General features: G+C 39.6%; 1 protein-coding gene across 1 annotated transcript in view; it reads right to left on the bottom strand.

Annotated features, from left to right (window-relative positions):
* HECTD4 (HECT domain E3 ubiquitin protein ligase 4) overlaps positions 1-27,284 on the bottom strand; it is a gene marked incomplete at its 5' end in the record, with an annotated part of 190,514 nt that overhangs the window by 79,988 nt on the left and 83,242 nt on the right. Inside the window, 21 exons of the mRNA XM_082667923.1 lie at positions 2,380-2,546; positions 2,636-2,777; positions 2,871-3,006; positions 5,477-5,652; positions 6,032-6,120; positions 6,597-6,701; positions 6,895-7,087; positions 8,085-8,318; positions 8,909-9,072; positions 10,152-10,256; positions 11,382-11,501; positions 13,621-13,819; positions 15,409-15,509; positions 15,968-16,121; positions 17,685-17,809; positions 19,822-19,944; positions 20,631-20,751; positions 21,347-21,452; positions 22,357-22,427; positions 23,251-23,396; positions 23,802-24,034. Coding sequence (XP_082524049.1) covers positions 2,380-2,546; positions 2,636-2,777; positions 2,871-3,006; positions 5,477-5,652; positions 6,032-6,120; positions 6,597-6,701; positions 6,895-7,087; positions 8,085-8,318; positions 8,909-9,072; positions 10,152-10,256; positions 11,382-11,501; positions 13,621-13,819; positions 15,409-15,509; positions 15,968-16,121; positions 17,685-17,809; positions 19,822-19,944; positions 20,631-20,751; positions 21,347-21,452; positions 22,357-22,427; positions 23,251-23,396; positions 23,802-24,034 — 3,010 coding nt within the window. The remainder of the gene's footprint in view (positions 1-2,379; positions 2,547-2,635; positions 2,778-2,870; positions 3,007-5,476; positions 5,653-6,031; positions 6,121-6,596; positions 6,702-6,894; positions 7,088-8,084; positions 8,319-8,908; positions 9,073-10,151; positions 10,257-11,381; positions 11,502-13,620; positions 13,820-15,408; positions 15,510-15,967; positions 16,122-17,684; positions 17,810-19,821; positions 19,945-20,630; positions 20,752-21,346; positions 21,453-22,356; positions 22,428-23,250; positions 23,397-23,801; positions 24,035-27,284) is intronic.

Below are 27,284 nucleotides of genomic sequence, written 5' to 3'. Positions count from 1 at the left end.
CTAGATGAATCCAGAACTGAAGGAATCTTGGAGATCAGTGTTTCCAAAACTGCAGGATCACAGAAGGCTGTTGGGCAGGATTTCTAAGTGTGCCTCAAAGACAACGCCCACACTCAAGAAAAGTCTGGGAGGGCTTCGCTGGTGGCGCAGTGGTTAAGCATCTGCCTGCCAATGCAGGGGACAGGGGTTCGACCCCTGGCCCAGGAAGATCCCACAGGCCACGGAGCAGCTAAGCCCGTGCGCCACAACTACTGAGCGTGCGCTCTAGAGCCTGTGTGCCACAACTTCTGAAGCCCATCCGCCTAGAGCCCATGCTCCACAACAAGAGAAGACACCGCAATGAGAAGCCCGCGCACCGCAATGAAGAGTAGCCTCCGCCCGCCACAACTACAGAAAGCCCGTGTGCAGCAACGAAGACCCAACACAGCCAAAAAAAAGAGAAAAGTCTGGGAAATCCCACGTTAAGTAAAGGTAAGCTGGGTTCCTCACTGCAGGACTACTCAGAATCTTTTAAGGTTAAAGTCTTTCATATCTCTAGGAGCAAGAGAATGGCACCCAACATTTCCCAAACTTATTTAATAATGAAACCATTCATTTGAGGCATGGCTACGACATTCCATGCAGCACTGAATACTGTAAATGCAATTGCACTAGTGAGAAAACCAAGACACAAATAGATTAGCGAAGCGTCCTTTGCAAGTTCGTACTCTGATTATGAGCAGAATGTGAGAATCCTGTTGGGAAATAAGACTTTCCCAATGTAAAAACACAACCTGGGATAGATTCTATGGCAATTAATGTTAGCTGAAAACTGGAACTATCGAACTTATCTACAAAGATATACAACATAATATTGTTTATAATAGTAAAAATAAATAAAAACTAAGGTTTAAAAATAGGAAATTGGCTTAAAAAAGGTCCAGGGATATGATGCAGTGCTATCCGAGCACTAAAAACATTATAGGAGATCACTACGGTTAGACTAAAGACTGAACAAATACACTAAAACATTAATAGGTTTTATTTTAAGATGCTAGATTTACAGGTCATTTTTACTTTATACTTTGGGATTTTCTGCATTTTTTTTTTTAGATGTCTGACACATGGCATTAATAATGTCATGAGGGAAATGTAATGAGGGAAAAAGGAATAATGCTGCCAGTGTTACAGAGAAACTACTCTGGAAGTAAGCTGTGGCAGTCACTAGTGTTACTCACTACGCCTCTGGGCACCGCTGCGGTTGGGTGGGCATGTGACTAGTCTGGCCAACGAGCCAGAGCTCTGACAAGGGCCCTGAAAGCTTTCGAGATGGTGGTCTCCTCCTCTGTCCTGAGCTCTCTGTGAGTACCATGAGCCAAGACAGACCTGCAATGGATGTGAGCAAGAACTAAAATTTTGTTTCTTCCACAGCAAAGAGCAGCCCCCGCTCCATGAAACTAGAGAAAGCCTGTGTGCAGCAATGAAGACCCAACGCAGCCAAAAATAAATAAATAAATTCAAAAAAAAAAAAAAGAAATTTGATCTAGTAAAAATAAGCACCAAAAATATAAGGATATAAGGTTGTTGACTGCAGCACTATTGTTAATGCAAAAGGAAACCAAAACAGAAAGAAGGAAGAAAGGAAGGGTGGAAGAAAGGAAGGAGAGGGAAAGTGAAAGAGAGAAAGAAACAATAAATGAACCTAGGGCTTCCCTGGTGGCGCAGTGGTTGAGAGTCCACCTGCTGGTGCAGGGGACACGGGTTCATGCCCCGGTCTGGGAGGATCCCACATGCCGCGGAGCGGCTGGGCCCGTGAGCCATGGCTGCTGAGCCTATGCGTCCGGAGCCTGTGCTCCGCAACGGGAGAGGCCACAAAGTGAGAGGCCCGCGTACCACAAAATAAATAAATAAATGAACCTATGTGTCCATCAGTAGTGGATGAGTTAAATAAAATATAACCATCTATACAACTGAGGTCCATGAAATTCTTAAAAGCTATAATGCAGATCTATACATATGAAAAGACACAGATATCCAAGATATATTGAGGAAAACAACTGATTACAGTAAGGCCTGTGTAATATAATCTGAATTGAGTTTTAAAAAAATCATACACATACACACTTAAGCATACAAAGAGAATGAAATAGCTATTACGTATGCATAGTTCATACAACAAGCTCTTAATGAACAGAGTGGAATTTAGGAAGGGAAGGGAAGGAGACTTTTACTTTCTGTTATATGTGCTGAATTTTTAAAATTAAATCCTGTACCAGTTTTGTTAAAGTATATTATTTTATGGGAAAACATTAAAATCTAAGATCTTGCTCCAAGAGTAATCTCTGGAATGGTTTTTGCCCATTCCAGACAGGACAGTATAAACTAACAGAAACAACTGACCTGGGTCCTCCCTGAAGGACCATTGTCACCGGACCCACAAGATGTGTCACTCCCCCGACTCGCACGGCAGCCGTCAGCAATTCCCGCATGTGCACCAGCGCCTGCTTGCGAGTGTTTCCCCGCCGCCACCTTGTCTGCGCAGCCAAAAGAAAGCTGCTGCTGGACACCTGAAACGCATGAAAAGGAAGTACACCTGACTCCTGCTGTCACACGACCCCTCGTGCTATCCACCTGTGGTCGGCAAAACGTGACGTACAGCTTGGTCAGGGTTGGTGCCGATGAAAGCAAACAGCTGCCCCAGCAGGACGCTGTAGGTGGGCTTATCCCTGCTGTCCTCGATGGCCAATGACTGCAGGAGCGTGAAGGAGCTGCTGCGGTGGCTGGTCACGTGGCGCCGCCTACAGCCAAACAAGAAAGCCGCTCAGGGAGTGTGTTGCGATGACAGCGCTCAGCCGCAGGTGGGAATCCGACCTTGGCCATTAGCTATTTACCTCTGATTTGCTCTAGTAAATTCCAAATCTTCGTTACCAATCATTTCCAGGTCAGAAGGAGCCGACATGCTGCGAAGAAAAACAGGCTGCCGCACAGCATGAGATATCACCTTTGTTTCAGAGGCTGATTTACAAGCTGGAACAGAGAGGAAGAAGAACGTTGACATATCTGCTATCCTATTTGTAAGGATGGCAGCAATAGCGAAAAGTAACAAGCAACCACCGAACTGTCTAAGAGTATCTTTGCTTTCCAGTTCAGCCACCAAACCAGCTAGCACAGCACACAGATGATTTTTAGGCCAATTTTTTTGGGGGGAGGGCGGGGGGCACCGTGCCGCACAGCTTGTGGGATCTTAGTTCTCCAACCAGGGACTGAACCCAGGCCTTCAGCAGTGAAAGTGCAGAGTCCTAACCACTGGACTGCCAGGGAATTCCCTAGGCCAATTTTTTAAAACCTTGAATACTGAGGTTTAAAACCTCGAATATCAAGGTTAAAAATTACTTTATCTTGAAAAACTAAACTCCTTTTATCAAATTGGGTTTCCAAAGAAAGGCTGAAAAATTCATTTAATTTCGTAAACCATCAGTGTTAACTTTAATATTAAGCATTCCAAAAAGCAAGAGAGGACAGAGAAAGTAATTTCTGGAAGCAAAAAATCTTAATTCAAATAAATCCAGATCCTTTTTTTTTTTTTTAGAGATGGCCTTTGTTCCCCCTTTAATGTTGGCTTTATTTAGTTGACTTATTGCCATTTGGTGATACCTCTGCTTTGATCATAGTTGATGTGAGTAAATATCACACTTTAGCTAGAATCTGACCAGCCCTTCCTATAAGATATACACTCCTATCAAGGAAATAGTTGTTTTGTAAAGGAACACTTTAATGGAAGCAGACAAAACTGCATGTGAAGACAGGTAAAGAAAAAAAGATGTTAAGAAAGTTGAGGTCATTTTGAATCTGTCTTAAAAATGGTTAGATAGCTTCAATCTAAAAAAATTATAATTTTTGAAGACATTATCTCTTAGGAAACTACTGGTTCATCATCTCTAATGCCAAAAGCCTCTTGGAAAGCACCACCAGGCTTACTGAGTGGGTAAGTCTTTCATGGGACCTTTAATGAACACGGGCTAATGTGGCCAGGGACATGGTGTAGCTGACCATCTTAGCATGTGTTCATACTGCACACCTGGCATGCTTCCCCTGCTGCAGGGGAACCCTATTACTGGGGTCAGAAACCTGGGAGTCATCCTAGACTTCTCTCCCTAGTGAGAGGAGCCCTGGGCAATCAGATGGGATGAAAACAAGTTCACTTGCTCCACAGTGTCCATCGGGCAATGGGTCTAGACAACATGGAGTCTTTCATTTAAGAACATGTTTATGGGCTTCCCTCGTGGCGCAGTGGTTAAGAATCCACCTGCCAATGCAGAGGACACAGGCTCGAGCCCTGGCCCAGGCAGATCCCACATGCCGCGGAGCAACTAAGCCCGTGCGCCACAACTACTGAAGCCCGTGCGCCGTGCTCCGCAATAAGAGAAGCCACTGCAATGAGAAGCCCGCGCACCGCAATGAAGACCCAACGCAGCCAAAAATAAAAATAAATTAAATAAATTAAAAAAAAAAAAAGAAGAAAAGAACATGTTTATGACTTCTTCTCTCAGGGTAAGAATTAACACTTGCTATTATGGGCTCTGCCCAGTGTGTGGATCTGGCTTAAGCAAGAAGACTCGTTGATTTCCCTGAGAAATGCGTTTTCAAGCTAGCAATTAAAATGTGACCAGGAGGGCTTCCCTGGTGGCGCAGTGGTTAAGAATCTGCCTGCCAATGCAGGGGACACGGGTTTGAGTCCTGGTCCAGAAAGATCCCACATGCCACGGAGCAACTAAGCCCATGCGCCACAACTACTGAGCCTGCACTCCAGAGCCCGTGAGCCACAACTACTGAAGCCTGCATGCCTAGAGCCCGTGCTCCGCAACAAGAGAAGCCACCACAATGAGAAGCCCGCACACCACAATGAAGAGTAGCCCTTGCTCGCCGCAACTAGAGAAAGCCCACGCGCAGCAACGAAGACCCAACACAGCCACAAATAAATAAATAAAATAAATTAATTTAAAAAAGAATGTGACTAGGAAAAAAATTAATAGTGGAAATTCATGCTAGAAGGTTCCACATAATTACTAAAGAGGAAATGCAAACTCAGCTTCAAGTAAAGAGAAAAATATGATGCATTCCAGGATTCACAACGTTGACTAATTATATGTTACTATGAAAATGGCAATCCATAATCTAAAAATGAGGGGCACTGGGATTATAAAAATACATGTTATTGGGCTCCTTAGATGCTTCCCCTCAAAACTAAACAAGGCAAATGACGAGGCACCCCTGATGCTCAGATGACTCACAAAACACCACATGAATTCAATGAAAAGTACTTCTTGGCTGGAAAAAGTAAAAGGCAAAATTAAAAAGTTGAAATTTCCTTTTCTTCCTTTCTATGAGTACACAAGAGTGATTTTCTTTTCTTTTTCTTTTTTTTTTAAAGCAGCTGATGTATGTTTTATGAACAGACTAGCGCAGACAGCCTTTCAGGGCTGGCTGTCAGCAGTACCCGGTGTTTCTGCGGGGGTCCCTGAGATGCTTCTTGTGAGGCCGGACTGGGCCGCAATGGTGACGTGCAGCAACAGCTCAGCTCGGTTCATTAGACTCTTCACTAACGTCTTCGTTTTAGCCAGTGGGTGCGAGGGTTTCTGAATAAGAGAATTCACTTCTTGTAGGAACTTCTCCCTATAAAGAAAGACTGATGTGCATTTAGTTGTCCTCTGGTTTACCAAAACTAAAGTGTTTCATTACAAAGGATATGAGAAGATAGAGGGGAACCTAAGCAAAAGTAATCTGATAAATATTGCTCGCCTTCCCCCTTCCCCATCCGAGGAGAGCCGTGCTATGAACTGTGGCCAGTTTTAGTTCCTTTTGCTCAGTTTCAAGTGCCTATATGCTAACTTCTGAAGGCTAAAATCAAAGTTTCCAAATACCAAATAAGTTCCAACTCTAAAATATTTAGTTGAATGCACAATATTTTTTAAAATATCTGTTAAGAGATGAGATTTTTGTTTTGAGCATCAAAGTGATAAATTAGCTTTACACAGTTACTAACATCACTAACCTCAGAGATAGGACCATGTTTTCAAGATCATTTCCATCAAAGGAGACTTCCTTCATTGAACACAAAAGTTCTAGTTCTTTCATTTTGTTCTAAAGAAGGAAAAATCAAGAAAAGATCATATGCAGAATCTGCAAAAACTGAGTTTTACTGTACGTGTTAAAAGGAACAGAAAATTTCAGGGAAAAAACCCACCTTTGGTCCATATTTCTACACCAGAAGCACATTTGTAAGTTACTATTTGATATTTTAATGATTAAAATGGCAATGACTACTTTCTGGGGATTTCTTCAGTGCTTATAACTCTTTTATTTTTTTTTTAAAGGCTTGAAAGCAGAATTTGATAATGATGATAACTGCTTTATAAAACTATTAATTAAATAAGGAGTAACTTATTCTTTGTATCATTGACATGCTAATCTAATCAACCTTATTTAACCCTTTTTAAACAATGGGTATGTTTCAAGGTATGCAACATTTTAAAAATCATGTTATCTCTACGCACACAGTATATACCATTGTACTACAAATAGCAATGCCCCAGTGATGAGTCATACAGCTTGCTCACCTCATTAAAATGGTAATCATAGAAGAAAGGCATGTTGTTCTCCAGTTTCCCCTGTGTGGCATCATCAACCTCACTTTGCCATTTCTGTTCCAATTCTGCAACACTCTGACACATTAAAATATAAAACAACGTGAAACTAGATGCAAAATAAAAACAAATGCAATCTGTAAATTCAGAAATTTTAGTTGCAATAATCTTTTTAAAATTCAGATCACTTTTTAAACTTCATTAAATTTCTAGGAAAGAAGTCATCTCCCACAGTTATAAGAGACATCTAAATGTTTTAACTTTCACTTACCTGCAGCTGTCTCTCCATGGCATTGAGTTTCTTAAATGTCTCTCCCATGATTTTACACAATAAATCATATTCCTCAGCATGTTCTTCTTGATACTGGAAATTTATTAGGGACTGCAGTGCATCAACCAAGTTCAAGTGCTTAATGACACATGATACCACCATTTCCTCCATCACGTCTGGCTGGATTACTTCTCTGCGATCACAAGGGAAACCAGTCAGCTATATGACTAGAATTGGTAAGTTCTCAACTTACCAATACTGTATTTTATAGATGGAAGAGTGTACGCTTTGATTTAAGTATGTTAAATATTCACCACACTTTCTTTATTACAAGTTGGCAATAATTTGATATATTTACCTGATAAAACTGACATTGGCCGATGAAGCTGAAAATCAAAATTAAACAGACTTCATTTTCTATGATTTGTATATTTTGAGCTGGTGTTATATTAGAGCTGGAATAGGTCTGAGGTTAATAAAAGATCTTTGGCACGATATATCTGCCAATTAATTTTATGCAGTATTATGGCTGGTAGTATTTTGGGCGTATGGATGTTGGGCTGAAAACAACGGTGCTTTTGTACTTTTTCATGTTAAATTTCATCTATTCTTCAAATTCTTCTCTCTGAAATGGCCAATCTTGCCTCAGAAGGCAGAGCAGAGGCCTGCAAAACAGACTTAACTTTAAGCTAGAATACCACAAAGACATTGGTAACTGCAAGACCTCACATTCTAGATTAAAGATTACCATCTCTCCAGGCCTTGAAAATAAAGAAATGTCTCTAGACCCTATGGAAACCAAAGTTGATGACTACCTTCAAGTAGAAGGTCAAACCACCTGAGAAAAACCTAGAATTTGTCAAATGTTAGCATGCATCAGAATCATATGGAAAACCTGTCAAGACACAGATTACTACTGGGCCCCATCCTCAGAGGTTCTGATTCAGCAGGTGTGAAATGGGGCCCAAGAACTGACAAGTTCTCAGGCAATAATAACGTTGCTGAGCCCACGCTTTTAACCCACCGACCTGGAACACCACCTGGGGGTACTCTCCAGAGCACCTGGTTAACATTCATCAAGTACATGTAAAATGAAAGGTTCATCTGCTAGACTACAAGAAGAAACACACCCCCTTCGCTTGTTTAAACATTTTTTCATTGGGAAAATAAAGTGCTGTATAGCAACATACTTTATACTTGGTCTAAATTGAGGTCTGGCACGCCCAGAAATTTCCCTGAGCTTTATCATGATTCCTGGAGGCAGCCTGATCCGGGGCAGGTCAAAGTAGTTTCCAACAGGAGGCACGAGGACGTCAGAGGGGTAAGTGAATTCTCTGTCTTCCTCAATGGTCAGAGGCAGTGGAGACGGGCTTGGAGTAAGGGCAGGGGAGATCACACCATTGGCCTCCACCTGCCACTGGCACCTGAACATAAAGAAGAAGAGATTCTTCACTTCCTCTTCTATCTGGAAAGCTACTTGAAGTTTGCAGATATATCGATATTCAACATTTGAAGGATCACATTATGTATTAAGTATTTATTCATCAAACCTCCTCCAGAGGCTGAAGAAAAATGAGCATTATATGAAACCCCATCTTTGGGACTCTACCTCCTCCCCAACATTTTATTATGAAAACTTTAAAATATACAGAAAAGTTGGAAGAATTACACAGTTAACACTCATATACCCACAGCCAAGATTCCAGAAGGAACACTTTGCTATGTTTGCTTTATTGTCCATCTTCCCATTCTTTGGGGGATCCTTTAATTTAAGTATACAGTACTTGGGTTGGAGAAAAGCTTACACAGTTCAAGGGTGTAATTTCAAACTTAGTAAAGTAAGGGCCACAAGGCACTCTGATGTAATCTTCATCTTATTTCTTAGACACAGCGATACCCATGGGATTGGCAGGCAGTGGGCACAATCAGCTGGGAAATGTACTAAAAGTAGTTTTCCACATAAAGTCCTTCTTCCTTTGCGAGCAAAACTAGTCCAGTTTGAGCCTTTTCTTACCTTTGTAAAAGTTTGGACCGCAGCAGCTCCTGACAGGCTTCTTCTTCTTTGGTAATTTCTGGTCCGTTGTATAGGATTCTTAACATAGAACAAGCTAACACAGACAGACCTAAAGCCAGGTCTACCAGAAAAGGTAAGCCTCCCGACACATCCTCCGAAGACTCCTACAATGCAGACAGGGCAAACCAGACTGGTCAGTTACATGGAGGAGCGCTTCACCTGCACTGCACCACACTGCACTGTCCCCAACCACAGGGGCTCATGGAGCAGTATCAAGTATCATTGCTATGGGACACAGAGACAGCACCCAACACCATGAGTAGATAGACGGCGGCACTGGAATGACCACAGAGTGAAGTCTCAACACAATTCTGGAGAGAGAAGTGTCAGTAAGACTCCATATTAGAAACAGCATAAATCACATGCAAGATTTTTTGGATAGCTTCCTCTCTGCTGTACCTATCCAGGTATAAATCACTATTTCATTTTGTCACCTCCATTCTGTGCTTGAACGAAGATGCTGTCAATGATTACACTGAATTCATTCAATAAATATTTATTGAGTGCCTACTGTGTACCAGCCATTGTTCTAGGTGCCTGAGATAAAGCAGAGAACAAAACAAAGAGGCCTGCCCTCATGGAGCTTACATTCTAGCAGATAATCCCACTCCAGAGATCCTTGGCTTGGTTAAACTTAAGCAACCGCCAAGTCTGAAAATACGTTTTAATTTATTTAAATAGATTTAATTTATTTAAATAGATTCCTGGGAGGAAGGTAACTGGTACTGTTAAAAGGAGTAGATTAAACCTATAATCTAACATGAGTAACATGAGTAATTAAGCAGAGACAGATCTAGACTAGCAAGAAGAGCCTTTGGGAACAGAATAAAAATAATCCGATTCTACTACTCTTAAAACCCAGAATCCAAGGGCTCACTTCTACCAGGTGTTCGAGTCTTCCTCACCCTCTGGAAAGATGCTGGAGGCAGACCACCTCTCCAGGCTTTGAAGACGGAGCCCCTAGCAAGGGATTCTTTCTGTGGTGCTGTACTGATTTTAGGTCCCAGCTAGTTTTAGTCCATACAACTACTACTTCTATTAGTGGTCTACTGCTGCGAAATGGAAGAAATGGATGAAACAGCAGCTCATATTTTGCCTTGTTTCCAAGGCAAATATGATGTACGTAACCAAGGCACACAGGAAAAAGTACACTATGCCCACAGCAGTGGTTAGATTCAAGTACCTGAGCGCGAACTGTGCAAGCAAAGCCCCACATAGCTTTATCGGGAGTGTTGTGTTCACGGCCACTTCTCATTTCAAAGGAGAAGGTGACTGTATCTCCTTCCACCTTAAAATTTAAGGGGGGAAAATGCACTTTAAAAACAAGACACAATTTTCAAGAGAGCAATGAATTTCAGAGATTTACTTTCAGAAGGACCACAGCCAACATTTCACTTCTTTTCTCACTCGCTTTTTGATTCAAATTCCATCCCCTCTCATCTGGACGCCAACCTTTCAGCTGTCTCTCCTGATCAGGTAGCTTTGGGAATGAGGCATCTGTGAAATGGCCACGATTGCCCAATAGCAGGATCAGAGTAAAGATCAAATCTTGAACGTAATTTCAATAAATTCCTCAGATTTCTACACTTTCTGCCCTCCCCCTCCTCCATCTCACCACCTCACTTGTGCCAATAAGGTAGGCAAATAGCCATTAGCTTGAAGAACACAGAGTGATGAAAGACCTTGCTCTGTATTGCTGAATCAATACCATGAGTAAGAAACAAAATGCAGAAAATCAGAGAACAATTAAAAGTATTGTGCTGATCCAGATTTGGACGCATCTGGACTATACCTCTGGAGGTAACTTGCTGCCTATGGCTGAATTAAACAGGGTACATAATATATGTGAGATAAAGGCTCTGGGAGCAGACTCTGGAGAGGTTTTCACGTTTTAGTGGGCATTTCAGTTCATATTCATATTCTAGGTAGATATGTTATAGTTCAAGGGCCCACATTACAAAGCATGGCTCCAATCTCATCAGTCTGAGAATGGATAGTTATTTTGCTCCAAAGGCCCCAATTCATTTGAAAACACTGATTCCACATTTTAAAATGGCAATGGCCCTATGGTTCTAGGACACCCATCATAAGGGAGTCTAGAGAATAAGTGAGTGGGAAGAACTAGCAGTCCTTTCAATGGACAGGGAAAGAAATGCTGTGACAACCTCAGCCCATGGAGTAACCTATGGAACAGACAGATACAAGTTCTGGAGCGGATAGGGGTCTGATGCCTTATGAGTGAAAGGAGGGTCATTCTGAACAAAGTAGTGGGTTTACAGGCCTACTGAGGTAGCCCCACCTCAACAAAAGCCCCCGTGGCAAATGTCTTCTAGAAATAGAGTTAATACTTGGGCCCACGGGGAATGCAAGTTCATTTTCTTTTCTAGGAAGCAAATGTGCCTGGATACCATACCTTCACCAAGTCTTTCGGCCAACCAGTTCCTAAGACACTACGGCTGCCATATCCCAGTGTGTTGCCTCCATACTCAGCAACCTTCCTACTGTTTGTGTTAGGCCCCGCGTATATCACCAACTTCAAAACAGAAAATATACTGTTAGACTGTAAAAGAAAAACAAAAACAACATCTACAAATAAAAAGGCTGCAAAAAAATGTTTGTTTAAAAATACATTTATAACCAGGCACTGGTGTCAGGATAACTAATATTTCCCGATTTTTTTTTTTTTTTTTTAAGTACAACTGATACTTGTTTAGATGCAACCAGCCATTGGTATTTACAGGGCAGCCACAGAGTAGTATCAAATATTACTGCAATTTAATTGGCTTGGGGACCTCACATTAAAATAGTTATACTCAGCTATTATATGTATTTTTAAAAGTAGCTATTTTAATCCTAAGTAATGACATATAGCCCATTAATAACAGGTATAGTTTGCCCCCTTAAATCCTCCCCAAAATTAATAAAGTGAACAAATACAGATGGCAAGATGGTTATATCTAACATAAAAAATGAAAGTAAAAAAAAAATTCAATGAATAAGGATTTTTAAAAATGCAACAAATTGAAAATAAGCCATATATTCTTAGAATGTTGCTTAATGGTATAAAAAGAAATGACACAAATTTGGGCCAGAAAGGGGGCTGCTTCTTCTTGGGTCAGTTTTCATGTATCAATATTTTTCTTCAATGAAAGCTATTCATTTATATACAATTAACCAACTTTCTAATATGGAGGAAAAAACATTTAGACATCATTTGGCACTCAAATACTTTCATAGGAAGAATAAGGCTCTGGCTTCTGTAAATACCTAATTCTGTCTTGTAATGCACACTGTGACTACCTCTGAGCTCAGTTTGGATCTAAAAGCTGCACTTTTAGCCCTGGATGCTTAATCATTTTGTGATTTCTTACCCTTCTGCACCTTTGGGGGACACCAGCCAGGGACCACTGGAAAAATAAGAGTTACTTTTGTCCATGTAGTAAGTCTCCACATTTAACACTAATGTCTACAGCACGTGGAGGTTAGCTTACATCAGAAGATGCAAGTTACCGTTTTTTAAAGGAGAAACAAAATGACACCCTCTAAAATGGCAACCTCTTCCATTTCCATTTTAAACAGTCATATTATTTGAATGTAGGAAATGGGGGTAGCTACTGCCAGGAGCTGTGAAGTGGGAAATACTGATGCCAGGAGATATATTTTTTGAAAGGCCCACTAAAGAATTTTCTAAATTTTCTTGCTTCCAGCTAAGGTGAGAGTTTGAGGGGCAAGTCTTAAACCCCTCCAGACATCTGGGAATCTTCACTACCCTAAAAGATAAGGGGAAAGAGGATTCTATAACTTGCCCAATAATGTGTTTCACCATCTCAGTATACACAGTTAAGAAGTTCCCTATTTTTACCCTAAAACTCTCCCTTGATGGGATTTAAGACCATTTGCCCTTATAGTTCAGAGAAAAAGACAAGATAGCTAACAATCTACAAAAAAAAATCCTGTGTACATAAAACACTATCAGACAATCCTGCAGTTGTTCTTATACATTACACATCACAATTTCATTAGCCTTTCCTTGTAAGTTCAACACGATGGTTTACAATGCAACAATTAGAGACAGAAGAAAATACTTCAACCCCTAACATGATTCCTTTTACTTATAATTGTTCAGCCACTAGGTTGGAAACTATATTTCCTCAAAATCTATGTGGGCCCTGAGGTAATGGCAAAGAAGAACAAATAATTTAAATAAATATAAACCAGATCCTAGGCACATCTGAAACCCTTCTAAAAAGCCACCTTCTCCCAAAAGATACATGAGAAGCCCCAAGAATTGGGCAGTAAGACCTTTTTAGATGAGTGGACACCCACATCTACAGGAATTCCAAGCACCGAGGGAAGGCAAGAGTGAAACAGCATGGAAAAGAAAATTTCCTTTGACTTGGATCTACATCTTTGAAAGCTTACAAAAGTCCACTTTCAACACATCATTAAAACACTGTTCTCAGACTGCAGAGGTGCTGGCTCTGACTCCCCCAGTCACTACCCTTCAAGGCATTATCTTAAGAAGCTCTCCTAAGAGGTATCTGCAGACAGAAATAAGTCAAGAATGGTGACCAGCAGCAAAGAAAAATAAGAAGCATCTAAGAAATCAGCTTATTAGAGGTGAAACCAATACTAAATCAGTTCTTGCTTACTTTGTCATAGTCATATTGTGAAGAGCATCTGCTATCAAATCTAAGGTATAGGCAGCGAGCTCCGGGGATATGAACAGTTTCTTTAAATTTATAGTTGTCTCTGACAGGATGGACTGTTTCCACAGTCTTCCCAGCAGCCCATGGAGCAGGAATCTTTAAACCAGTGAGAAACCCTGGCTCTTCCTTCTCTTCCAGCATTCTAAAACCAGACAAAGAGAAAGTGATTGAACTTAACAGCAAGGAAAGGAAAATGTATACACAATAAAATACAAAAGGTTAAGAAATTTTGCTCTAATTTTCCACAACATACAGTATGACAGCACTGTAACCAGAAACATTTTTAACATTCCTGTATCTAAGGTTCTTTTTTCTTTGTTAGACAATATATTTGCATTTTCCCCCCCTTTTTTCAAGGGGGAATCCCAATTCATATCCAGGAGAAGATCTTGCCAACTCTCATTTAAAATTCCTCGGGGGTAGGGGGTGGGGGGGGAAAGAGACTCTAAAGGACCTTTAAGATTGGCCACTTTCCAAATCCCACAGGAAGTGTCCTGTAAAGTTTCCTTTGTTTATATCTAAATGTCAATTGTTGAAAAACCCATGAGACTGCATGACTACTCTTACTATAATTTTTACTAAAGTGCCTTCAAAGGTCCTCTTCTCTACTGTCTTTGAACTCTCAAGGACTTCACAGCCCAAGACTGTGGAATACAAACTCCTGTATCCTAAACTTAGCTCTTGTGGATTTCTCTTACTCCCTTTCAGCTCTGCGCTATCCAATGTGGGGGCTACTTCGTCAAATGTGGCCATTTAAGTTGAATCTAAATGAAACACAGTGTAAAATTCAGTTTCTTGTTCACATTGGCCACATAGCAAGTGCTCAGTAACAGCACGTGGCCGTGGCCAACAGCATCGAACAACAAAGATACAAATTTTCATCACCGCACAAAGCTCAACTGGACAGCACGCTGCTCTAGAGAAACTCGAAGTCCTTCCTTTCTGATCAATGTTTTTAAAGACGGCTTTAGTGAGATGTAATTGACATATAATAAGTGGCATATATTTAAAGCGTACAATTTGGTAAGTTTGGCCATATGTTACACCTGTGAAGTTTCCTCCATCCTCTTGGTAATCCAGGTGATCACTTCTTATGCTTTATTTCACTAGAAATCACTTTGTATTTTCTAGAGCTTTATATAAATAGAATCATACAGTTTGTACTTCTTAGGTGGCTCTGGCTTCTTTCACTCAGCATAAGTATTCTAAGACTCATCTGTGTTGTTGAAAATATCAGTAGTTCATTCCTTTTTATTGCTGAGTAGGATTCCATTGTATGGCTATACCACAGTGTGTTACCCCTTTACTTGTTGATGGACATTTGAGTTGTTTCTTGTTTTGGCCTATTCTAACTAAAGCTGTTAATGAACCTTCACAAAGAATCTGTGCTTTCTTTTCTTTTGTGCACATACCTAGAAGTGGAATAGCTGGGTCATATGGTAGATGTAGGTTTACTTTTTAAAAAACTGTCAAACTGTTTGCCAAAGTCAAACATCTCCATTATTTGTATATGAGAACTTTTCAGTTTTAAACTAATCTCTTGATCTGTGGGGAAATTTGTTCTAACCTGTTCCTATAATCTCCAAAGCAATTCTCTAATTATCTGTAAAATTTTGCCCCTGAAGTCTCCTTCTTTTCCCAGTTAGAAAAATCATTGTTGTAAAAGGAGTACTAGGCTTTCGCCAGAAGAAAACGTGGCAGAGGTTCCTGCAAGGAAGCAGCATCCCTTACCTCTCATCAGGGAACAGCCTGCCCTTCTGGTCTGATGCACCACATGGGGAACAGCCCACCTCAGCAAAAACCGGACACTGGGTTTTGAGCAGCAAAGCCGTCTGAAACACAAAATCATCATGTCCTAAAGTGCTTACTTGTCAGTTGTTGGGATGGTACTACAGCCAAACTCAGAATTCTCACTTAAATCATCTTTTTACAATCCTAGCCTGCTCTCTTTCACTAAGAAAAGCTTTGCTACTTAGACCACTTAATATTGTTTTATTTAACACTGGAATGGAATATATCATTTATATTAGTTACCAATATCCAGCAAGGGCTCAGGAGACTAAATATAATGAAAGGATCTCAGCTGCATCGTAGACAGCATTTTTACAGCTGACCGGTAATCAGTATTTGTTAAAAGATTGCAGTAAGTAATTCAGTCAAACAAATTAAATGTTTTCCTTTAATATTTCAGCTTATTTTTATGACACAGTGTTTTTCTTCATTCCACCTTTATTTCGCTTTATTTCCTGCTCCTGAAGAGCAGTTCACTTTGGCACGCCTAGGATCATACCTGACTGGTATAAAGTACCAGCTGCACTAGCTGAGGCATCAGGGCATCGGCCATGGTCAGAGTCTGTAAATTTGGATGCATCAGGGAGGTCAGTAACACAGGAAGAAGGTGACCGAGCATAGTAGCCTTAGTAACTTGTTCCAAGCCTTTTAACCTACGAAAGTTCAAGAAAACACACAGCTTAAGCAGTTCCCAAGCATGTAAAGAAACTATTATCATTCTTATCTGACAAATTCTCTTAAACTGCACCTCCTTAAACTAGCTAAGCACTTACCTTTACAGCAATTCAGTCTACAAATTTCCCACCTACCATGAAGGAGAGGGAGAGAACAGAAATCTAGTAATAGATTTCACCTCCAACCTGTGATTTTGCCCCCCAAAAAGTTTACATGGTGCATTTCACAGCACCTTCGAAGCACTTTATAAATGGGTTCTAAAATGCAAACAGCTACTCTAGTTACCACCTGCCAAGTCTCCTTGCCTCTGGGGCTGCAGGTCACAGTGCTGCACTGAGTCTCTGATAAGGAGCCAGTGAATGGCTACAACACTGACTCAGCTGCCCAGAGCAGCGATACCCACTTCTGACCTAGAGAAACTGGTTCCTGTCGGGGACAGAGGCAGGCAGATTTTTAATCTGCCTTTAAAATCACGTTCTTTTTCTCCCCCCTGGTTTTATTGATATATAACTAACATCACTGTATAAATTTAAGGTGTACAATTAATGATTTGATATATGTGTATATTATGAAATGATCACCTAAAATCACACTCTTAATATCCCAATCCTCTGCTAGAAGAATTAAGGTATATGACTCACCCGAAGAAACATGTGTGTTATGTAAATTCTCTAAAACTGCTTAGGGTACTGGGGCTGGAACCGGAAACAACCCCCACGTCTCCCCAGCTCTCAGACTGTACTTCCTCCCCAGGGCAGATCTGCACCACGTGCCAGCAGTGAACCTTACATGTCCTAACAAGCCCCAGTGCAACACCTTTCTGGATTATATTGTTCTCAGTTCCAACCTGCCTACCTACTCTCTGGGAGTAGGCGAGAAACAGGGACGTGGGACAGACAGGGTTACTGGAGGAAAAACACACTGCATGATTGTTTCAGATCAGTATCTCAACACTGAAATCATCAATGAACACAGGATGTAACTCATCTTTGACAACAAACCACAGCAGAAATTTTAATGGGGAGTATGGAGAAAGAGCTTTAATACCAGGAAAGAGAAGTTTACCCTATACATAGATTACTCCTGTATTTGGAGAAATAAAATTACCGTAAAATCTTGAGATATCATGTCAGTGTCGTCTTTTGCATAGCAGTTAATTATCTGTATCACTAAGTCACTTCTACCTCCCTAAAGTACTTACCATAAGGGAACTAAGTGCACATAGTGCTGAGTTAGATAATTAAAGGAAAGGCCAATTTGGGAGTGTTGATGGTAGAAGACCCAAGTGACAGAGACGATGGTGTCCACCACACCTTGCTACCCTTAGATCGTGGTTGTCAGCCCAGTCCCACCTAAAAGCACCATTAATTGAAAGTTCAACTGTGTTTGGCTTTGAAACACTTGCCATTTCAATCTGTTCTCACAAAGATCCCTCTATATTAAATGAACATTTGATGTTCTCTTCTAAAAGATTTCCCTTTCATAAGCAAATTCTTCTTCCTGAATGGCAGCAGGTCACAGTTCACAACCCATTTCCTCACCTCTGCTCCCGGTCAGCTATGTCACTATTTATGAGGGCAGTTGTGACCTGCTGTAGCATTTCCAACACTTCATCACATCCAGTCAGGATTTGGGTGGCAAGAGCCAAAATACTGACCTTTAGCTCCTAGGTAGAAAATATCATAAAATTATTTTTAAGCTTTGTGATGAATATACACTTACAATGACAACATGAAATGATGTATTTAATGATGCATTTCCAAATTAAATAATGAGGTGGCCAGAATAAGCCCAAAGCAGTAAGTTCCGCTAGGATGGCAAGTAACAATTTGAGTTGGGAGGCTAAGGTCTGGAGTGCTGACAGAAATACGCAGTATTTCACGGGGAGCACACCGAGTCCCCAGGAGAAAAGGCATTTCTCCCATCCCCTCCAGCACAAGAGAGCTCCCGGTGGCCAGCCCAGAAAATGTCCAGGTGGAAGATTGCCTTGGGTGGTATGAGGATAGCTAAAGAGAAAAACAGAACAGTAAAAGGCGCATGTATAGGCGGTGAATAAAATGAGACAAAAACACAACATTCTGAAACAGTACAAGTGACCTTTTTACTTAATGATTTAAACCATTACACTTGAAAAGAGGCAAGTTAAAAAATTCAACTAAAGTAGCAGGCAGTTACAGGCTATTAAACATTAAAAATAACTATTGGAGAGTTCACGGGAGTACAAATACTAAATAATGTGTTAAGAAACACTAGTTAAGATCATAGAAATGTTTAGTTTACAGTTATTTTCTATTAGGGAAAAAAAAATACAACCAGACTAACCCTTTAGGTGAAATCTATATCTTTTATTTTTCCCAGAATTCCTAGATAAGCCAGCCTACTCTGCCTTTACCAAGAGTATTTCCTTCCATGGGTTAATTAAGAACTTATAACATTTAACCTTTCAAATAAAAAACATTGGTTTTCATTGTTGGAATTTTCTGGAGTCTTTTTGGGGTATTATTTAGATATTTTTATCATTAAGAGAAAAGGAATTCTGAACTGACTAGACGAGAAAAATCATGGCTTAAGTCATACTAATCAATCCTATCGGCCTTCACCTACTGACTACATGCCGGCAGCAGCACATCCAGCTACTGCACAGGCCTCAGCTCTAATCCTCACTGCAGCCTCACAAGGGAGATGTTATGGCCCCTTTTTACTGATTAGGAAACTAAGGCAAGATAAGTTAATAAATAGTGTCAGCAATTTAAATGATTAATTCAGGTATTTCTGCCTGTTTAAAAATTGATTACATAATGAGATAAACCCATAAATATGAACTAGCAGGTATGTAAAATCTCTTATTTATATAGTATATATGCATAAAAGGGGTAAGAAAAGGGCAAACTATAGTGGCTTTTATCTTTAACTATGGCTTCCTTAGTTAATTTTTCAGTGTGTTTTAGTCAACATTTTAAGGAAGAATCAAGTTATTGATTTCTCTAATTCTCCCACAAAGATAAAATTCTGAAGAACAATGCAAACAACAGCCTCAAGCATCTGTCAAAATTATAACAACCACGGCTATAAAAAAAAAAAATCTGTGGATTGTTATAAATTGCCATGTGGGAACAAATTATTGAGTTTACACAGAAGCTAACTTAAAAATAATTATAGAAAATGGAATGAACTATAGGTTCAGAAATTATTCAACATAAGGATTGTGAGAAAATTATCACCTTTTAAAATTATTTGAATCAAGAGAACATAATAAACCAGCCAAAATGTCAAAACTGTTTAAAATGTTATGCTCCCTGATTTATCTATATCTATATACATATATACATATACATACAGATATATATATATATTTATATATAAAACTTTCAGGTGCGTATGAGATCACTTGTAAGTGCCGTATTTTATAGTTCTTAAAAAGAGATGAAAATAAACAAAGGCACAAAAAGACTGACAGGAGCACGTGGATAACACATTATGAGAGTGTCACAAATATGGTAACCACTGTGCAATGACATAAAAATCTATGAAATGAGCGACCTAATATTACCTCGCACAAAAATATAAGCCACATGGTGAAATCTGACGTCATAATACACAGAAATTTAGCCATTTAAGCTGTGCTTTACACACTGGGTAGAAAGCATCGTTAGAATAAAGCTTGGTGTTTACCTGTACCTTCAATGTCTCTCCCTGCAAGGAGTTGTCACTGTCATCATTCTCATCAGGTTTAATCAAAACAGTGTTACTGAGAAGGTGGTTCTGAACTGCCATCAGATAGCGCAGGCAGGAGGATGCAGCCTTTAATACAAATAAGGGCGTTTAAATGACCTAAACCCTACTGAAAGAAGGGCTCATGTAATCCTCATGTTTTTTAAAGATTTCGACAAGGGAAGCAAAAGAGAAAGTACAGAAAACAGACCAAGTTAGTTTCTCAGGTGACTTATTTCCACATGGCTTTTGATACATAATTTGACACATTTACCATAACTTTCTGCCTTCTGCTACATATTTCTCACTAATCACTTCAATACTTGAATTTTTGCCTCTTAATAATTAATTCTTCCTACCCACTCTTCCCCTCACATGCATCTCCATGAGAGAAGACTCTACCCAAACCCTTAAAAGAATCTTTTATTTCTTATCAGTCTCTGTAAAACACTGATGGTTTAGAAAACAATGTTAAATTAAAAATTAATAGAAGGGAAATCCCCACCCAGTATTTTAAACACAATGAAAACATCCAAATTCAGTCTAACAATTTATCGCACCAAGACATTTAAGCAGGAGGAATAAAGTCTTTCGAGAAAGTACGTGAAGTGGATTTGCCTTTTCTACATTTCTAAGACAAGCACAGTCATTCATTGACTTTCATCAATTAAGTCTGTCCTTGCAAAGTATGTGTGTACACACACACTTCAACACAGTAAAATGAAAACAGGGAAACTTGATATAATTTTGCTTTCATTAAACACATTTTTACTTACAGGCACAGTTGAAAGGAGTTTTTGAAAATCATCTTTAGAGACAGTTTGGCACTTGGTGATTAAGATACAGGATTCTCGTACAACAATCTTCAGAATGTAGTGTAAAAGTTCGTCATTTAGTCTTTAAAATGCAGGAAAAATGTAACAATAAGATACTAATGGTTTAATAATAAAAGGATAAAATTTATACAATGGGTACAAGATGACAAATAGAAGATACAAAATTCACTGGTTCTCTAAGTAAACCATCTTACTCAGTGATGATTCTAACAACTAGGTATATTACCTAAATCAAATTTATGGAAACACAATGGTACTTAAGCACCTAGTTCAAGTATTTTATAAATAGCTTGAGAGACACACCTTCTTCCCCTCACCAGCTCGAACCACACCTTCACCCTCTCTCACAGACCAGCAATTTGATGACACCCTCCACCAAGATTTCTTAAATAAGCTCCACCTGTTATTTCTGCTAAGTACCCTTCTTCCAGGCTCAAGTTATTTTACTCATTAAACTGAAATGTGCTATTATCATTTCTTAGGGCAACTGTGGGATTTATTATCTTTCAACTGATCCACAGTTTAGACTTAACACGCCAATTATCACATAGGATATTATAGGAGACTAAAGTTGATCAAACACATTTAACTGTAAATTAATTACTGAGAAAAACACATAGAAAAGGCTAGCAGTGAATAACATGACATCACATCACCTGTAATGATCATCCTCCTCACTGCCAAATCGGTTGTTTTGAAGCTGTTCAGCTAAATTGGTTAGGATCACATCCCGCAGCTGGGAGAGGCCGCTATTTCTCTCTCCTAACACAGAACAAAGCTCCATAAACTACCTTGATAATTACACTTAGAAAACTGATGTTATTTAAAAAAAGTTTTTAAATGAGCAGACTGTCGACAACCTAGGGGCACCAGGCATATGTACTTACACAAACAACAGCAGCAAAAACTATATCACAATCAGTCAGACTTTCTTTAACCAGTACATCCTGATTTAAGTGTAGTTACTGTCTTGACATTTCAGGAAGTGTGATTTCTAATTCCTCAAACTAATATTGCTTATAAATGCAGGGTGTCTTTAACATGGTGAATTTTGTCATTGTCATTGAGTCTAACTTTAAAAGTTGGATTTTAATGTGTGGGGAAAAAACTGGCTTAGAAATCCCAAGAAATCATTATCTTTAATGTTCACTAAACATCTACAGTGAGGTACATTATGCTACACAGTGGGGATAGAAAGAGGTTTATAAAACTTGACAATGCATAGAACATGGTTTCTGCTTTCCATCTAGTTTAAGTGTTGGCATATGTGCATTTTAAAAATAACACTGAGATCAAGCCTCGGTAAATTTAAGAACACTGAAATCATATCAAGCATTTTTTCCAGCCACAACACTATGAGATTAGAAATCAATTACAGGAAAAAAAACTGTAGAAAACACAAACACACGAGGCTAAACGATCTGCTACTAAATAACCAAGAGATCACTGAAGAAATCAAGGAGGAAATCAAAAAATACATAGAAACAAATGACAACAAAAACATGACGACCCAAAACTTATGTGATGCAGCAAAAGCAGTCCTAAGAGGGAAGTTTATAAAATAACGTTGACCAACAGATATGAAGAAAAATAAAATAAAATTCAGTCATTTCCTTAGGGACAAAAAAGGTTGTTTATTCAAGGGTAATTAAAGGATAATTCTCACCTTCTGTTAAGACCAGCTTAAGTAAGTTATTGATTTCAGTTTCACCTGGGTACAAGATATTTAAACCAGAGCTGAAATGACAGAAAAGTCGAAAAGCTTTTAAACACGTTCTAGAAAATCCAAATTCTAAATATTTAAATTTTTATTAAAAGATGCCAGTTTGAGTACAGTTTCACCACTAAGAAAGCAACTGAAACTAAAGTCACTGTTGTGATGTAGTCCAATGACCTCCCTGATAAACAGTATCCCTCTCCTTCTCATATTTGTGAATTACCAAAATGATAACTTATCTGAGGCTAGATGCAGAACTGGTTAAAGAGAATTGAGCTATAAAAAGTCAATGTATGGAAATCCAAAAAAGAGGGGAGATATGTATACGTATAGCTGATTCAATTTGCTGTACAGCAGAAACTAACACAACACTGTAAAGCAACTATACCCCAATAAAAATTAATTAAAAAAAAAAGTCGATGTAGTCAAACCAGCTATATGCAGAATGTGCCAAAAAATCATTTGGGAAGTCAGTGGCAGAGCAAAGACTAGAATCCAGGTCGATCTGCTGCCAAAGCCTGCTTCTTAACCACCTTGCCACACTTTGACCCATATGAGAAGAACATCCAGTTGCAAACCACCAAAATATCTATTTAAAGGGATTTTTTTCTGGTCTTGTTTTAAGATCCGAAAGTGAGATGAGGAGTGTATGTACATGGACAGCCTGAGTCCTCTGGGAGTGGGGCCACAAACTTCTCTCCAGTTAAATTATCCTCTACACATGAGGTCCTGACTGTGGGATGGGGTAAGAGACATCCAGGCAACCAGTCTGAAGGGAAAGTTACAATGCAGTGCAGGAGAAGCCCTCTGCAGAGAGCACTGAGAAAATCAGGTGCTGATTACCTGATGGCAAGGCAGACTTCCTTCTGAATTTCAGGGCAAATTTTATCTTTTGGTGCCATCAACAACTGCCAAAGAAGCAACCCCGACCGTCGAATGATGTCTCGATTCCTTTCAGTTTGTGGGCTGAAGAAAAATTTAAACACCACCTACAGAAACATAAGGGGTATATCTGAAAATGCTAATTCTACTGGGGATAAAATTATCCCTATGAAGAAAGAACACGCTAGTTATCCTTTTTTTTTTCACGCTAGTTATTCTTATGAATAAATACCCAGGTGGATTTTTAACGACAATCGCTTCTACTGTGTAATGGTATAATTATAGTAAATATTTTACATATATTAATTGCAATGAGCTATCAGTACATATAGCAATACTCCATTAACTGCAGTGCTATGAATATAATGATAATTCTAATTACAGGATTAGAATGTGGTAAGATGCAAAACAGGAATGTTATTACACTTTTCTTCTGGTAGAAATTAGCTGACTGAAGCCAAGGTTTGTGTTTCTTTTTCTCTATTTTTTTTATCTCAAAACAGTGTATTTACCTGAAAGACAACGAGAATGCAGCGTATGATACAGGTGTCTCCATTAACCATGGCCTTCTCCATAATGTCACAAATACTGCTAAGATGGTGCGCTTCAATTGGATGCTGCTTGCCCAAGACACTTGTGATTGGAAGATTGGGGTTGGTAGCAAGAAGATTGAGTTGGTGTATGCACATCGCACCAACATGGTGCAATAATTGGTTTATAACCTCATTCGTAGTTATAGCCTCTTCTAGAAGATGAAAAGGAAAGTCAGTGAGGAAAGACATCTCTGGGTGGCCACCAAGGAACATACCTCTGACTTGCAAAAGGTGCACGCACACCAGAAGAGACTATCTTGCCTCCAATCTCTCCCACTACTGCTGGAGAACCCTTTTCCCTGCCACAGAATGCTGGGGTGAAAACACCTGGGAATTTCCATTTTTTTAAAGAGCATAAGTAGCTACCACTTCTTGAGTCCTTTCTATATGCTAGACAATGGGCTGAATGCTTTACATGCTTTACCTTACAATATCATTATCAACTTAGACTATTTTAGCCCTGTTTTGTAGAGGAGTGACTCGAGAATTAGAGAGGTTCAGTAACTCGCCCTAGGTCACACAGCTACTAAGTGGTAGAGCTGGGATTTGAATTCAAGCCATCTCAGCTCAGATCCCATGGTGGTAACTATTCTAGAAAAATCTCTTCATCTTCTATGCCTCCTCTCTGGTAACACCCACCACCCACTCCAGCCGAGAGATATCTCCTCCCATGGTACCTCATATATTTTACACATTTTGATCTCATTTAGTTACCACAGCCTAGACAGACATCAGTTCAACCTTGGTTAAAGAGAATTGACAAGCATCCTCTTATATAACAATAAATGCCTCATGATAGTTATAGACATTCAGGGAATGGAGGTGAAAATAATCTAAACAGGCAAAGTACAGGAAAAAAAGATTGTTTTTTCCCTTAAACCAGCTGAAATGAACTGCATAAAAGAAACAAGAAAGTAGGTAACCTTGGAGAGTCAGGCTTGGGTGGGGTGACCTTAGAGCTGCAAAAGGATTGTGGGCACCGTGAGCTATGAGGAAAGGACTCAAGGAAAACCTATCAGAAGGTAAACCCTGCCAAAACTAAACTTTTCAATTGCATATTAACCCTAAGGCCTGGCTGGGTCCCCCTCTCTTCTGTGCCTTTATGAGTCCTTGATCTCACAACAACAGAATTCAGGTTAGTATTGTTTGTCTTCACCGAACACTTTTTGAAAGGTAGCTTTGGGATCTACCCAAATAACTGAGGTCTTTAAATTTCATTCTGAGTTAGATGGGAAGCCAGTGGAGGTGTCTGAGCAGAAGAGTGACAGATCTGACTATGTATATTGTAAAAGACTCTGGCTGCTGTGTGGAGGTAAGCCTAAGCAGGGTGGAGGAGGGCGACTGCAGGGGAAATAGGAAGACCAGTGAGGGGGCTACTATGATAATCTGGGTGAAGATGATGGCCTAGACTAGAGTTGTAGCAGCAGAGATAGAGGGAAATGGTTAGACTTGGAATACATCTTGAAGATGGGAGCTGACAGGATTTGCTGATGTCCATTTGGATGTGGGGTATTAGAGAAAGAAAGTCAAAGATAACTGTAATTTTTTGGTCTGAGCATATGAAAGAATAGTGATCCATACACTGGAATATGGAGGACTCGGTAGGTGTAGATTTGTAGGGGGGAGATACAGGGAGTTTGTTTTTGACATGTTAAGTTGAAGATGTTAGATATCCAAGTAGAGACAAATACATAGACTGGAGTTGAAGCAAGAGGCTTGGAGATAATAATTAGGGAGTCACAATATATAAATTTCTCCTTTTTTGCTGTTTTACAAGATACAATTTACACATACCATGAAGTTCACCCATTCTAAGTGCACAAAACAATGTTTTTTAGTAAATTTATACAAATACCAAAATCAAGAGTGACAGCAGAGAAATTATTACTGATCCTATAAAAATTAAACTAATTATAATACTAGGAGCAACTTTATGCCAACAAATAAGAAAACTCAGGGCTTCCCTGGTGGTGCAGTGGTTGAGAGTCCGCCTGCCGATGCAGGGGACACAGGTTCGTGCCCCAGTCCGGGAAGATCCCACATGCCGCGGAGCGGCTGGGCCCGTGAGCCATGGCCACTGAGCCTGCCCGTCTGGAGCCTGTGCTCGGCAACGGGAGAGGCTGCGGCAGTGAGAGGCCCGCGTACCGCAAAATAAAAAAGAAAAAAGAAAAGAAAAAAAAGAAAACTTAGATAAAATGCACAAATTTCTAGAAAGACACAACTACCAAGACAAACACAAGAAGAAACAGAAAATCTAATAGATAATTCCAAAGTCTCAAAGTATCACCTCCTCCAAAATATTAATTACTGTGGTAATTAACATATGTCTCTGATGTTTTTCCTTCCAGGAGGTGGAGCTTAATTCCCCTTCCCATGAGTGTGGGCTTAATGTCTTGCTTCTAACAAATTGAATATGGAAGGGGAAGAAGCTTTCTTCACTCTGCAGTGAAGAAAGCTGGCATTTAAACCAAGTGATCAATTTTAATATCACTAGTAATAAGTCATGTTGCTATCATGTACCCTGTGATATGATGTAATGAGAAAAGCACTTCACCTCTGTGGTATTCTTCCCCCAAATCTATAACCTCAGTTTTAAAGGAGGAAACAACAGATGACCGCAAACTGAGGGAAATTCTACAAAATATCTGACTGGTATTCCTTAAAAGTGTCTTCTTCTATTCTTCAGATAGGATAACTCTATCCATCTATATCCAAGTTTGCTGATTATTTCTCCCACCATCTCAAATCTGCTATAGAGCTACTCCCGTGATTTTTTCTCTTCAGTCATTGAACTTTTCAAATCCAGAATTTCCAACTGGTTCTTTTGTCTTTTTTTTGTTTTTTAAATAAATTCTGTGTTGAAATTCTCTGTTTAATCATGGTCATCATACTTTTCTTTAATCTTTTAAACATGGTTTCCTTTAGTTCTTTGAATTTACTTCTAAAGGCTGCTTTGGAGTCTTCATCTGCTAAGTCTAATATCTGAGTTTTGCCTGCAGTGTTTAGCTACTGATTTCTCCTCCGCTCACTTTGTTTTCTTAAATTCTTATTTCTATTTTCGTTTTTACTTTCTTTCATTCGTTTATTTTTATTATTGTCATTTTTATTTTTAAGCCTGCCTTCCTAGTGGTTACCTCGTCTGAGTCAGAGGTTGTGCTCAAACACCCTGAGCCAGTAATACTTCCACCCTGGATGGAGCCACGTTTTCTGGGAGAAGCACATCAAAGTTTAGGCAGTTTTAAACTATTCTGTGCTTTTCACCTTCTGTGGGCCCTCTCAAATCTCTGCATGTGTATGCAGGCTCATTTTCAGCCAGGCTTGTGTGAACAGCTTGGGCCTTCTCTGGCTTCTTCTCTGCAGATGTTTGGGGAGCTTACGAAGGCCCTTTGTAGCTTTCTCACT

This window comes from Grampus griseus (assembly GCF_964374135.1).
Source record: "Grampus griseus genome assembly, chromosome: 12".
Classification (NCBI taxonomy): domain Eukaryota; kingdom Metazoa; phylum Chordata; class Mammalia; order Artiodactyla; family Delphinidae; genus Grampus; species Grampus griseus.
The sequence above is the reverse complement of the archived record's forward strand: the minus strand, read 5'-3'. Positions and strand labels throughout refer to the sequence as shown.